Source organism: Calypte anna, chromosome 13 (genome assembly GCF_003957555.1).
Source record: "Calypte anna isolate BGI_N300 chromosome 13, bCalAnn1_v1.p, whole genome shotgun sequence".
Lineage (NCBI taxonomy): Eukaryota > Metazoa > Chordata > Aves > Apodiformes > Trochilidae > Calypte > Calypte anna.
In genome coordinates, this window is record NC_044259.1 from 13,347,732 (window position 1) to 13,362,044 (window position 14,313).

General features: G+C 42.0%; 1 protein-coding gene across 2 annotated transcripts; it reads right to left on the bottom strand.

Annotated features, from left to right (window-relative positions):
• Positions 1-1,932: 1,932 nt before the first annotated feature.
• On the bottom strand, positions 1,933-11,854 carry TIMD4 (T cell immunoglobulin and mucin domain containing 4). Of its 2 annotated transcripts, XM_030459410.1 has the most exons (9): positions 11,756-11,854; positions 7,749-8,093; positions 6,283-6,636; positions 5,247-5,336; positions 4,263-4,318; positions 3,634-3,712; positions 3,395-3,489; positions 3,135-3,165; positions 2,572-2,593 (listed from the first exon to the last, which is right to left on the bottom strand). In XM_030459410.1, exons 1-8 carry the CDS (start codon positions 11,802-11,804, stop codon positions 3,139-3,141), a joined length of 1,095 nt encoding a protein of 364 aa, XP_030315270.1. In that variant the 5' UTR covers positions 11,805-11,854; the 3' UTR covers positions 2,572-2,593; positions 3,135-3,138. The 2 variants fall into 2 exon arrangements, with proteins under 2 accessions (XP_008500301.2, XP_030315270.1); XM_008502079.2 differs by lacking the exon at positions 3,395-3,489 and having other exon boundaries at positions 1,933-2,593.
• Positions 11,855-14,313: the final 2,459 nt, after the last annotated feature.

The window sequence follows — 14,313 nt, forward strand, 5'->3', positions numbered from 1 at the left end:
AGCAGCCAATAATGCAGAGCTAATTAATAAAACCAAAAGCATTGGCCCAGCCCTGCAAAAAAAAATAAACCCTTTTTTTCTCCCCCCTTTTTTTTTATTTTGAAGGAATATATCAGAAGTGTTTGTTGTGTGTTTTCTTTTATTATTATTATTATTAATTTTTTTATTCTTTTTCCTTTTTTTTTTTTAAATTACAGATTTGGGGGAGGTTTCATGCCTAGAAGCAGTTGCAGGTGCCAGGCCCCTGGGCTCAAGAGTCACTGTGTGCTGGGCTGGCATCAGCAACGGAACAGACACAGGTCTCAGCTGAGCAAACCCAACCTGAGAACCTGAAGGCCACATCCTTTGTTTGGAGTCTCTCTTCAGCCTCCCAGAGTGCTTCCAGACCAGGGTGCACAGCAGTGTGATGAACCCAGGTGAAACTGAGTGGGACTCCACAGACAAATGTCCCCTGCAGCCTCCTAGACTCATGGCCTGTGAGAAGATGCTGTAGAGTGAAAAAGTCTCACCACAGCCCTGACCATGACTAAAGGGGAAGTTCAGAGCTGCCACACAATGTTTTCTTCTGATTAAACACTTTTCCCACAATGTGCTTTTACTTCAAGTTTTCATTGCCCAGTGTTGCAGTAGAAGGGACTGGTGAACTCCAGGCCATGGAGATAACGAAGAGTGTTGCAGAGTTGAACCTTCTCCCATACTATTCCTGCAGTTAGTGAAGACCTCGGCGTGCTCCACGAAAGCTCTGCAGTGTGTCCTGTAGATGATCCTCCAGGTTCCATGTCCCACTTCACTAATGCCCCCGGGCTGGTAACCCACTCAGCCTGCTTTTTAAAGCCTGAATCTCAACCCAGAGGAAACACAAGCAAAAGCCCCCTCTGAAAGGGTGTGATTAGTGTGGTAAAGTGATGGACTTTGCCATGGTTGCCAATCTGCCTTGCAGCCACATGAAGGCTGCAGTCTTCCCAGCTGAGTAAAAGACCAGGTTCATGCTGCAGAACAATCATTATGGCAGCACATGTCAGACAACTGGCAATGTCCAAACCATTCCCATCCTCAGGGTCCTCTAAGAATAATACATGTCTGAGCACATAAATAGCCACAGCCTGCTTGCCAGTTCTGCTGTGCCAAAGTCCTGGGAATAGGGATGGCAGGTTCTGCTGCTGGCCCTGCAGCTGGAGCAGGAGTGTGGGGACAGCTGGTTGATGCAGAGAACTGAGGACAAATTTTGTCTGTAGCAGCAACACCAACATTCTCCCCCACAGCCCTTCTGTCCCACTAGAAGCAGCAGCAGCTCTTTTTCACTGTTTTTAGTGTCTCCAAAGCCCTTCCATGGAGATCATAACATTTTTGCCTATGCTTCTCAGAAATACTGATATGGCTTCACCCACCTCCCATGAGCACCTGACAGCCAGGTTTCCAAGATGTCTGCTTTTTTTTTTTTTTTTCCCCAGGATCTCAGCCAGTTTTCTGCTCTCTGTTTTACCTAAAACTTCTCTGAAGGATAAATGCACAGCACTGGTGGGACTGGGAACCCCAATCTCATCCATACAAAACCCAGGCAGACAGCATTATGCTATCTTGTCACTGGGTGCTGGGGCCCTGGATGAAGCACCCTGGGGCTGCAGGATGCAGGTCTGCATTGCCAAGCAGACTCCACCACAAAACCTTCTGGGTTTTGTGGGTCATAGTTGTGAGTACCAAAAGGCAGCTCCAAACATCTGGGGATCCCCTATGCACACTGCTGAGGGAGACATGTACTGACAAATGAGTTTGTGGGGACAGAATAGGAAAAAGTTCCCTGCAGGGTTGTCTTCTGGGCATTTTCCCCCCTCTGGAAATGCTACAGTACTTCTGTGGAGAGCTGAGACAGAACATCAGTCATTTCAACACCTGGGGAATAACTAAATCCTGTGGCATAAAAACCACAATTGCTAGCAGTAAATTACAAAGTTTATTAATATAGTTTCCAAGGGCAATTCAGACATGCTGAATCACAAGCAGCATTTGTACTCATAAGTAATTGGCATTTTTGATTTATACTCACAGCATTCTTGTGTCCTATTTTTTTCTTGATTACATAAAAGCAATAAAAATTGTATTTGGTGATTTATTTTAATTTTTTTTGGCAATTTGAAGTTAGGCAGCCTTAATTCTTCCCTTTTCTGTTCCTCACAGTGTAAGTTGTATTCAAGGAAGAGCATTAGTGAAAATGAAGAAAACCAGATGCAGTTCTCTAATGTGGTACATGTATGGTACATGTATTCTGTACTATGGTATATGTAATACAGTAAGAAGGCAGGTGCCAGAAACACCTATGAATACTGTATAAAGTGCCTTCCTAAAGAAGCTTCTATATTCAATAAATTTTACTTAAGTTGGCATGGCAAAATTTGCACAAAGACTTTAAATTTGCATAGTTGAAGCTTTGGGCTTTGGTTGAGGGCTCAGTGCATCTCTCAAGACATCATGAAACAGCCCCTTTTTATTTTCTATGGCATCTACAGATGATGTGGGAGCTCTTTAGAGGGAAAAAATGGTGTTTTCTCCTTCAGCTCCACTGAAAACTTTTTCGAGGCCTTCTGCAGGTCCAAGGCTGTAATGAGAAGCAGAGATCATTATGGATTGAACACAAGCACATTGCTGCTTCAGAGCATCCTTTCTTATTTGTTATGTTGGCAAAGTCCCCCCACTGACTGCAATGGTGCAATGCCTACTTTTTACAACAGAGAAGTATTTACCTTGCTTGCATTATTTCAATGGATAGGAAAGGGCTGTTCATTATAATGACACCTGAAGGGTAAGCACCACAGGGTTCACAAAAGTGTCCCCCATTGGTCCCCAGTCTTTATCTCCCAGGTGTGGAGTGAGGGACCATCTACCATTGAAAAATTATTGATCTTTGATAGGGGATGATTCTCCACTAGAATGCAAATATGTGGTTCATCTAGAGCAAATCCTTTTTTCAAAATAAACCAGAAGATATTATATTACCAGTTACACCTGCACAAGGTGATTCCTCATGCTTCCATATTTCATATCTGCCTCAAAATTATCACCTCAGTGATCACTGAACCTTCCTGCCTCTCAGAAGAATTACACTGGAACTTCTAATAGGATATCACAAAATGGATTACCTCTTTATAACAAACTTCTTTGTGTGTTTACCTAGAAGCAAAATAATATTAATGTCACAATGGCAAAAATAAATACATAACTCTAGTGAACTCAGATGAGCTTAGAAGCAAAGATAGCAAGTTGCACACATTCTGTGGGCTAAACAGGAAAGAAAGGATCTTATTCTGATTTAAGTTAACACCCATGACTGTCAGGAGCAATTCCAGGAATCTATGGGACTTCTTTACTATAAAGCAAGAACCAACAAGATGAGCCAGACCTGCAACAAGTGACTGAACAGGTTCTTTGCACAGGCTTCCTCCTGCTGCATCCCCACCAACTCCTGCTCCCTGGTGTCCTCGTGGCGACATGGTCCTGGAGTAAGGAGAGCAACCCCCATAAAACGAACAGAGCACTGCCACAGAGGCCATGGCAGAAGATTAACCAGAGATACAGAAGAACATCTGTACTAGGCCAGAATCAGAAACACCTGACAGTTCCATGCTCAGGGATACTTACGTTTCCAAAATGAGAACAGCAATATGAAAAGAATGGACACCACTATGGGACAGACAATGAGAACGGCAAAGGTGGGAAACTGAAAGGGAAAAGCAAAAAATTGAAAAAGCTTTAAAAGCATCTTTACTTTGAATCTGTTCATGCAGGAGTGGGTGGCTGAGACCTCTGAAATATCTGCACTGGGCTGGAGTTTGCAATGCTTTTGTGAGCTTGTCAGTACAAAGCATGTAAAATACACATTGATCATGATAAACAACATGATTTACCAGCTAAGTATTTATTAAATCTTCAGAAGCATTTAAGCCTAACTTAATCCCACTGTATGTGAACTTGTCAATAAGATGTCTAAAGTAGGAGCTTAGATCAGAGACAGGCAAGCTTAACAATGTTCTGAAGTTGCCTTTTACCTGGTCACACCCTGAGGATGCTACCTCTGCCTCCTACAGAGGTGTCAGAGGGATGAGGTTTTTCTGAAGTATCTAAGGCATAGGCTTTTTGTCCAATGAATAGACAGTTCCTGGGCTTCTAAACACCATCCCTTTACTATGAATGAATTGAAAATCACTACCATACCCTGCTGTTCTTCTGGCTTCTAGTTAAACACTCTTGTAATTTAGAGGAACCTTTACCTTATCGCTTTTATCATCATGTTTCTTGGTCTTGCCATCTGAAATTGTTGAAATCCCTGAAAATAAAAGAGACTGAAATTATTTACCAGCACAGTCACCTGAAGGAGTGAGGGCCACTGTGGTTGTCACTGCTTTAGTCTAGGAGTAGTGAGCTTTCAGGCAATGAGGAGGGCAAAATCTGACCCTGACTGGGAGAAATAAAGCAACTTGCAACCAAAATGGAACATTTTGCTTTCTCCAGAAACTGCACATCAGGCAGTCATTGCAAAATGTTGGACTTCATAAAGGAAAGAGGAGGCTTCCCAGGGTAGCCCAGGAAGCAAGACAGTAGAAACTTATTTTCTGGGAAAGAGTTTTCACTTCTGTAAGCATGACAAGATATGGTAGAGACCAGAGGTAGTAAACAAGATACAAATCTAAGTGGCAGAACTGCCTCAGATGAATTGTGGTCAGACTTGCATGTGGTTGCAGTTATTGAAAGCTGAATTAGTACTCAAAACCACAGGAAACATATTTACTTTCAGATACCTTACCACAGATTTAAGAAAGCTCTATGAAGATTATGTGCTGTTTTTCCCTCACACACACCCCCTTCTCTCCAGGGGTATTCTGAATAATGTGGTTCTAGTTCTCTAAGCTTTGGAAATACAGATGACATAAATGAATGTTCAAGAACTCCTTCAACAAACTTTTCTGCTGTTATCCTATGATCCTACTCTTTTAGCTTTGCTAGTGAATATAACATCATAAAAGGTTAATCTAAGCTTGGGCCTTAGCTCGTCATGGCCTCATACTACAAAGTACTGAAGTATTTCCATCTTTGGAGCACTTGATCAGCCACAGAAAGCACCCAGTGTTTAGCAGCATCTTAAAAACAGAAGAATCACTCGGCTTTATGAATCAAAATCTCAGGTTACATCCTATGACAATTTCTTAATTTCTCTCTACATTGCACTTCTAACCTTGCAACGTTACCCTGCTCACCTGCAGCTGGCAGGTCTTCCACTATGAGAGAAGTGTCAGCTCCTCTTGTTCCCTCTGCAGTTGGAAATGTACTTGGGAATTCAGAAGTCACTGAAACAAAGGAAGAAGTAACGCTCTTAAAGATCATGGATTAGGTGGACCTTCATAGGGCATTCAAAACTGCTTGTACAGTTCTGTATCTGCAACCAAGAGGTGAAAATCAGCACCCAAGTTTTCACATCTGCAGCTCATCCTACCCAGATAAGTGATGTACTTCACTAGCAAGGTCAGTGCTTAGCAGTTACAGCTGTTCAGCTGTGGATGATGTAATTAAGTGTTGCCAAGTTTAACTAGAGCACAGCTATGGCTGGAAAACTAGAGATGATAAAGAAAAGCTGTCCTCAGAGGTTAGAAAGAGCTTCAAGTGATAAAAGACCCAGGAAAAAACCAGCCTTGCATGCAGATATCAATCTGTAGAAAAGAAGTCAATGAAGAGGGTAAAGTGACATCCTAGGAATTGTTATGATGATAGCAGTCATCTGATAGCAGGTCACTGAGCAACAAAACAATAATTATAACACCAGCCTTTGTATGGGATGACAATGTAAATACTCTATTTTAAGCATGCTCTGAGTTCTCACTGACTTTAGGCCTCAAGCAGAGCATGCTCTAAACTTTTCATTAGACCCTTGCAATACCCAATCAAGAAAAAAAAACAATACAAAGCTGTGTGAATCTCTCCTGCTCCCTCCCAGGTGCTGGACCTTGCATTTATTTCTGTTGCACTTTTTGATGTTTGTCACATTATTTCTCCAGCCTGTTAAGGCTCCTCTGAATGCAAGCCTGACCTTCTCTATCCTGACCATTCACCCAGGTTAGCAAAATCCACAATATTTGACCTGTGTTTCCTTAAACCTACTGAGATATACCTATAGGCATTTGGAGAAAACTTCCCAGCTAAAACCATAAATATCTGGAGAGTCTCTATGCAGCCAGAGTCAGACTAGCACAGATCATCTCTGTTACACAGTAAAAAGAAAAGTCTGGTGCTAGTTACCAGTTGTGAGAGGGACAGAAGCATCTGAGGAGAACATGGAGTCATCTTCAGTCCTCATGTCAGTTGCTTGGAAATCAGATGAAAAATCTGGGGGAACACTGGTTGTCACCATGGTATCTATAAAAGCTTTGTTTGTTGTCACAGCAAATGCTGGGGGAGCAGTGGTCTCCAGTGTCATTACTGCTGGAGACGTGGTGGTTGCAGATGTTGTTGAAGGGGTGGTGGTTGTCAGGGGGAGAGCAGTCTCTGATGTTGTTTCATAACCAGTGATTGCTTGGGGAGCAACAGTTGTTTTCCTAAATTGTTTGGGCGAAACAGGAGCTTTTCTCGTGGTGGTTGTCATCACTGGAGGGGCTGCATGGAAAAAACAACCAAGAAGAAGCCAGAGTAGAGCATTTACAACCAACTCTGATGAAAGCCAATCCAGAAAAGAATGACAATTACCCAGCTGTTAAAACATTGAGAATGAAGGTTGAAGAGTCACTATTTTCAAAAGTATTTTAACTAGCAGAAAAAATATATCTCAGCCAGGGCAATTCTCAGATTTACAGATTCCCTTTTTTCTTCATTTTGGTGGGTCTCAAACACCCCCCCTGCTTGAGTGAATTGCTTCAGAAATGGAAGGGCCAGAACCTTGTGTGGTGGAACCCAAACGCTTGCAAACTTTGTGATTTTACTTGTTCATAAAATGTTCATAAAAATAAACTAAACAAACAACCTTAATTTTTAGCTACAAGCTTCTTGTTAATCTTTTCCACCACTGCTTTTATATGAAGTCCATTGCCCTCAGAGAGATAGACATGGGATTGCAGTAATTCCCCCCCCACTTTCCTGTTATATCACTTAAACAGGCACACAAGTTCTGTGCAGAGTCTTGTGCAAGCCATTAAAAAAAAAATAAAACTGTCTTTCCACATTGTGGAGAGTAGACACCATCATTTTTTCTGTGTTTTGCAATGTTTTTCAGCCTCTTCTTGACTTTGTAAAACACTTCTGTTATTCTACAGCTCAACAAAATAATATGAAGTGGGAAAAGTCCTTCAAGCCTCTGAAGAAAAATTTCTGAATACATGAATTTCTGAATTCACTCCTTATGGCATGAATCAAATTAAAGCTTTTTTGCTGTTGGAATGAAGCCCAAATGAAAAACTGAATTTCACACCAAGAGTTCTTCCAATAGTAAATCCCTTTTTAAAGTCCATCATCTTTTAAAACCTATATAGCTACACAATGGAAAATTAAATATTTCATTTGGAAGAAAAAAAAAAAAAAAAAAAGTCACTATTTTCTCATCAAAACTGCAGTTCCAATTGGTAATTTGTTGCAGACCTCACTTGAAAACTGTAATTTAGGACAAACACTTTTTGTCAAAACAAACAAAAAGTACACATGAACTCCAATTTTAAGCTCATACCCAGTGAGAAGATTCTCCTTCCTGGCTGGATCACAAGAGCCTGAAAACTCACCTCTGACCACCACCAGCTGGATGTTCTGCTTGATGTCGTTGAACCAGCCTGGGATCTCTACACGGCAGCAGTATGTACCTGCATCTTCTGCTGTCACTTTCTCAATACTGAGAGACACATCTCCATAGGAAATATAACCCCTGAGGTTGTACCTCTGAGATACCCTGAACGTCACCCTGTTCCCGGTGGTGTGCAAAATTTTGTCCTTGCACTTTGAATTTGGGCACGGGCCTCTGCCCCAGCACATGTCGGAGATGTCCTTGTACCGTGCCACCTGGTAGAAGCAAGGCAGCTGAACAGGTTGCCCTATTACTCCTCTGACAACAGTTTCAGATGCAGCGTGGGCTGTCAAGGAAGAAGAAAGAAAGAAAGATGAGTATTGGCAGTCTCTGCTGCACTACTCCACCTATGCAAGAAAAGGGGGCAGGAAATGAAACACTCCTGTCCAGAGCCAGGCCACATACCCTGAGCCTTCTCCAGTGGCCTGGAGGAGCCAATAATCCTGGGCAACATCCAGGAGCTCACAGGCTTTGGCTTGCTGCTGCTCCAGCCCCAGCCAGCTGCTTGTGAAACACATTGCTCACATCAAACGTGGTGAGCAAAGCTGAAGGCTGCTGCTGGCAGCCTGAGTGCAGACTGGACCCGTGCAAATAGAATTTGGGGACTCTACTCTCATCTTCTCTCCTACAAGACTGTTTGAAAGTTGTTCAGAAACCTGGGGTGAAATACATCTGCTTTTCTCAGTTCACCAGCATCTCCTTTAAAAAGGGAAATATGTTTGTAGCTTCCTTTCACTGACAGTCTCAATAGCAAGGTCCAAAATACCTATTCATGTGTGAAATTAGGCCTAATTAAGCTGGCAGAAGAGTGGGATTTGTCACTAGGAACGTTTTCTCAGAAACTGCACTGCTTTTCCAGTTTCTAAGCAAGTCCTGCCAGCTCTCCTGCTTACCTTTCAGAGCACTGTGTACATACAAGCTTAAACTGCAAGTTTTATGCTGATGGTAAAAAGAGCACAGGCATGCTCTGTGCTTTTACTCTTAACAAGGAGCTGTACTTGCTGTTTACAGCAAACACCTACCTTAGTATCTGGTTTCAAACTTTGTTACATATTGTTTCCTCTTAAACATCCATGCAATTCCCAGATTGTACTAGAAGGGACAATACCTAAGATGTTCCCATATAGGAACAAATATTTTATGGATTACATTCAAACAGCCTGTATCAGTCCTTCTATCTTGTTTTCCTTTTCCCCTAGGTTATCATTTACATGTGGTGAAACCAGAAATGAGGGACACTAGAAGCATCTGATCTGTTCATCTGCTGCAGCAAGAGGATCATCCCACAGATCTTATGGCCAGCTTGTCTACCTCAAAGAGGACTTAACAGCAGTTGCTGCTATTATCTCCAGCTTTGGCCTTGATTTGCCAAAAATTTCTATTTTGCCAGCTGTTTGAATACCTTTTCTTTTTGGCATGACTCTTAGACAGCAAACAGATGCTTCCAACTGTTTTGTCTTTAATGGGCTATTCCCCAGGTGAGGTTTTAGCCTGTGGCAAGCTGCCTCATGACTTGTTATTGGGATGACATTTCAGCTTCATTATTTCTTATCCTGTTGGCAAGATAAGCCAGCTTGTTCAGGTTTCCACAGCTCCCAGTGCTAGAAGAGCAGAGGCAGGCAAAACCACATGGTGTGAAGGGCAGAAAGCTTTTGCAGGGAAATGATGGTAGGATGTGCCAAAAAAATGAATTTCTGAATACAGGATAAGTCTTTGCAAGATGGCTGCTTGTTTTAGTCCTTGGAAAGGGTAGGTTCATTTGCCTTATTACAGCAGAAACAGAGAAAACAACCTTTTTTTGTGATGATAGAACAGAACAGTTGACCTTGGAAGTATGCCTAGGGAAGCAGGGGGCTAGCAGGTCAGCATAAATTTTCAAGTCACTTGTTAAACCAAGACCAGTTTGAATAATTGCAGGAGTTAAGGTCACTGATGCTCAAGGAAAAATCACCTTGTCTTCTGTTCTTACTTCATCCCACTCCTGCAGGGCACAAGAGTAGCTTCATTAAGCAATCTATTAACAAAGGAAAATTTGTCTGCTCTTCTTTTTGAAAGAAGTGGTGCCTTGAGCTTAATAAATAAATAGATAAAAAGAAGAGGAAAGTCACAAGGCACCAGTGTCTCCAGTGCAGTTTCCCACCAGTATTTGTGTTAGAAAGTTACAAGTTTTGCAGTTTCAAATCCTCTTTTAATTTATGTGAAGCTTATGTTAACATCTCCCTACACTGCAGATTGGTATGGAAAGCTTCAGTACCACAGCAGCCTTTGGCAGTGATTCTGTGGCATCCAGATTTAACCCAGGGCATGCTGAGCACCAGCTGTGCCTGGGATGGTCCCACTGGAGCCAGTGACATTTACCACTCAATCCAAATAAGAGAGAAATGGACTACAGATGTTTAATATAGAATTTAAAATAGAAAGGAGCATTCATAATTGTTCAGATCATTCACATATTTATAGTCTTTGTTGAACCAACCCTCAGTGTTGGTGTTAAGCAGTAACTCAAATGGGTGCTGTTGGAGTGGTCTGCTCTCCAGTAGACTGGGGCATTCAATGGACAACTGCATATATACTCCAGTCAAGATGGATGGTTGAAAAATAATTTTTTTTTCTTGATTATTTCTGGAATAACCTTCCTTCTTTGAGGAGAATACATGGCATCTTTTTCCTATCAACCTTTTTTTTTTCTTTCTTTCTTCATGAAGCTTCTCTAATGATGAAATTACAGAGAAATAGGCTGATAAACAGAGAAAACCTATTTAACTGCCCACTCTGCTGGTTTCCTGAGTCTCAGGACTACCCAGTCTCAGCATTGAGCCAAGTGAAAGAGAAGGTAATTCTCACCCCTCTGTACCTCTGCACGTAAGGAAGTTTTTGAAAATAAGACCAAATAGAGGCAAGTACCCCCAGTTTATTTTGAGGCTGAAGATACAGCAAGGAAAGAGCCCTCCTATTTCTTCTGCTGGGACTGACAGAAGACAAAAAAAATATATGGAAATCCCTGGATACAGCGAAGTGCTGATGAAACTCCTCTTATACAACAGACACTATGGAAATTGTCTTACTTTGCCTCAATAGGGCACAGATCACATCTTGCCCCTCAATGTACCCCCTCTGCTGACCAAATTATTTTACTACTTTTCAGATCAATTTAAGAACATCACAGTTGCTTTAATGTTATACAGAATATTTCATCCTGGCAGAGGTCAGCCAATTAGCATTTAGTAATCTGAAAGAGAAATTCCCGAAATCCTCAAGTGATTTAGAAGCCCAATTCCTATTAGGAGATCATGCCCCAGTGGGTGAACTCACATTCCTAACCCACCTTAGGTGACTTTTGAAACAGCATTGCTGATGCCTAAATGCACATGCAGAAATGCAGCCAGTGCTGGCCATGCACATGAGACCCAGACTTCCAAAGTAGTCTTTGACTTTTATCTTCTTTTTAGGATTCAGATTTTAGATGAGTGAACTGAGCACTTGTCAGTAAAAGGAGCAAAATCTCCAGCCATGCTTTCCCATATTCAATTTACAGCAACAAACAGCCCTCAGAAAATCCTTTCTTTATCATGTATATACATTCATTACTGTGTCAATATTTCAGTTCCTAAGTTTGGGCTGTGTATGCATTTTAGAATTGTGGAGAGACAGATGAAGAAGCAAAGCCAGAAGAAAACATTTAACAGCAGTAAAGAAATCAGTTAATTTGTGGGGACAAGGGAACTAATCAAGCCCATACAGTGAGCAAGCTCAAACATTATTAAAAGGCAAAAAAAAAAGAAATAAAAGTTCTTTGTCAGTATTAGCTCAGTAGGTTAAGAAAATTTCTAAAGTTTTATACTACAGTGACTTTTCCTGTTTTGTTTTCACAAAACAAGTGTCACTGCTTTTAATTTTACAAAATGTTTGTTTTCTGGGCAAGCACATAAAAAGCAGGTGAAGACTCACCTATAAAGATGTGTATAATAATCCAGTGAAACAGCACAAAATGCAACATGTTAGCTGCTGGAGGCTCCAGGGCAATGAGTGGAAAGAGGGAAAACTAGATCTTATAGTTTCCAGAGATGCTGAGTGAGCCCCACTAAACTCTCATTTCTCCATTTCCAGATTTTACATACTGCAACTGCTTCTTCCCAATGCTTCCGGAGCAAAAAGAGGTGATTTTCCTGCTGTACTCAGCATTGCTGTGGCCTCAGTTTGAGTATGAAAGTTTGCAGTTCTAGGCCCCAGAATTTAGGAAGGACATTGGTGCACTTGAAAGGATCCAGAGGCAGCCAGCAAAGGTGGTGAAAGGGCTGATGAGGAGCAGCCCAGGATTTTGGGTTTGGAGGAGAAGAGGTTAAGGGGCAACCTCATTGCTTTCCACAGCTTCCTGAGGAGGGGAAGTGGAGAGGGAGGCACTGAGCTCTTTTCCCAGGTATTCAGTGACAAGACACAAGGGAATAGTTCAAACTTGCACCAGGAGAGTTCACCAATGCAGCCAGCTTAGTGGCAGATTCAAACTTCAGAGAAATATTCTGAGTTTGTTCTGAACCCAAGTGACACCACAACACTGCTCAATGTGTTCACAGGCTTCAGTGGAGCATAAACAGCAATCAGTCAGATAACAACACATCAGTGTCCTTTTGTCAACAATATAAGGCAGATTAATCAGTAATTGGTAATATTTTCTATAATGTGCCAGGTGCAGTTTGAATAATGCCAAGTATACACAGTGTAGACTGTGCCCAAAATCCTGGAGACTTTGCCCTGAAATGATGGCAGTTTCTCCTTTGTCTCCCATCACTTACCATCAAGCAGCGACTGCAAGCTGATGCCCAGCTGATGCCAGCACAGGAAGAGGCTGAATCTGACCTAGGGCAAAATTTGGGTCTTTATCCAGCTACCAGTCTCCATGAAGCTTGCCAAAACAGAATGGATGAGTATGTTGCAGGTTACCATTGAAGAAAGATGATGAATGCAACATTTTTCAGCTTTGTTTCTTTAGCAAGACTGGGCTAACTGCAGCAGAGTGCATTCTAACAGGCCATCAAAAATCCAGGTGTGCTGGAAAAAGCCAGAAATAAATCCCTTGTTTTCTGCTTCTCTACTGCTATCTAGTGGCTTCTTGCAGGAAGGAAAGGAAAAGAAGAGAGCTCTCAAAAAACCAGTTTGCAGCTCATTAGCCTTATCACACTCAATGTGCTGCCAGTTTGGGTGCAGCTGGATAATCTCTTATAGGTGAACAGGTTCTAAATGCCACCTGCACATCTCTGGGGCTTATTTTGAAATGCCTTCATCAAGAGCCACTGACATGAATGGAAATAATGAAAAAGCAGAGGGAGCTTCTGCCTGCATGTACCTGTATGCATTATGCTGCATATCCAAGGTGTAGTTCTTGCTCTGCACAACTTCTGTTTATCAAGTAGCTGCAGAGAAGAGAAATTTTAATCAAAAGAACTTAGAATCAAGTAATTTTGGAAGCTCCAAATCTGTCTAGCTCCAATTCCTGTAGAGATTGAGTTATTAAAAGTTGTAGATAGCAAGAATTCCTGAAGATGTTATCTGAGATCTAGTTCAGAGAGATCAGACTTCCTCCAGCTGAAGTCATGGGCCACAGCCCACAGCAGTGACACACTTAGCCAGACAGAAGGAAAGCAAAATCTGCAGTGGGGTCAATAACTTTACTTCAGTACTTGCTACTAAGAGTTAAATACAAAAATACAGTCTTAACACCAGCAGGTTCTTTCTAGTTTTGGTTCCTTCTTACACAAAGAAACATGTGACACACACAAAAAAAGGCAGAGCTGTTTCCTCCATCACTTTTCCTAGATCAGAATCATCTAATATCTGTGCTCCCACACTGCAAATTCACCTTCACATTTTCAACCTCTCAGGCTTGCTGCAACAGCCAGTCCCAAGATAACACACAGTGTAAATGAAAATAAAAAGCACACCTAGGGTGTGTCAACTTAAGGTGACAGACAGGGTCACCTATCCCAACTTGATTTCCATTTCTTCCTTATGCAATAGGATAAGACTTCCTTCCTTCCTGAGTCTTTGCAAGCATGCTCACAACATTTTGCTTCAACCAGTGCATGCTAAGGGCAAAATATTGTGTAACAAATCCATAACAACCTGAAAGGCCATTGTGGAGAGGTTGGAGCTGCTCTCTTCTCCCAGTGATAGAACAAGAGGGAATGGCTTCAAGCTGCAGCAGGGTTTAGACTGGACATCAGGAAATAAATTTTCACAGTGTTCAGACATTGGAATGGGATGCCCAGGGAGGTGGGGAGTCACCATCCCTGGGTGTGTTTAAGGATTGTTTAGATGTGGTGTTGGGGGACGTGGTTTAGGGGAGAACTTTGTAGAGTAGGGATGGGGTTCAACTTGATCATCCCAAGGGGCTTTTCCAACCTGAAAGACACTATGATCTCATGTTAGCCAGGCTTCTTAGGACTCCTGGGGAAAAGCTCTCTCTTCCCAGCCAGCTCAAGGATTCTCATCTCTACCAGTTAGGGGATGGA

Bases quoted from the DNA above. Each gene is read 5' to 3' on its own strand.
- TIMD4 (XM_030459410.1), bottom strand. From the start codon at position 11,804: ATGTTGCATTTTGTGCTGTTTCACTGGATTATTATACACATCTTTATA. The intron at 8,094-11,755 runs GTGAGTCTTCAC...CTTCCTTGACAG, and splicing joins TATTATACACATCTTTATAG to CCCACGCTGCATCTGAAACT. The intron at 3,166-3,394 runs GTCTGGCTCATC...TTTTGCTTCTAG, and splicing joins TGTTCAGTCACTTGTTGCAG to GTAAACACACAAAGAAGTTT.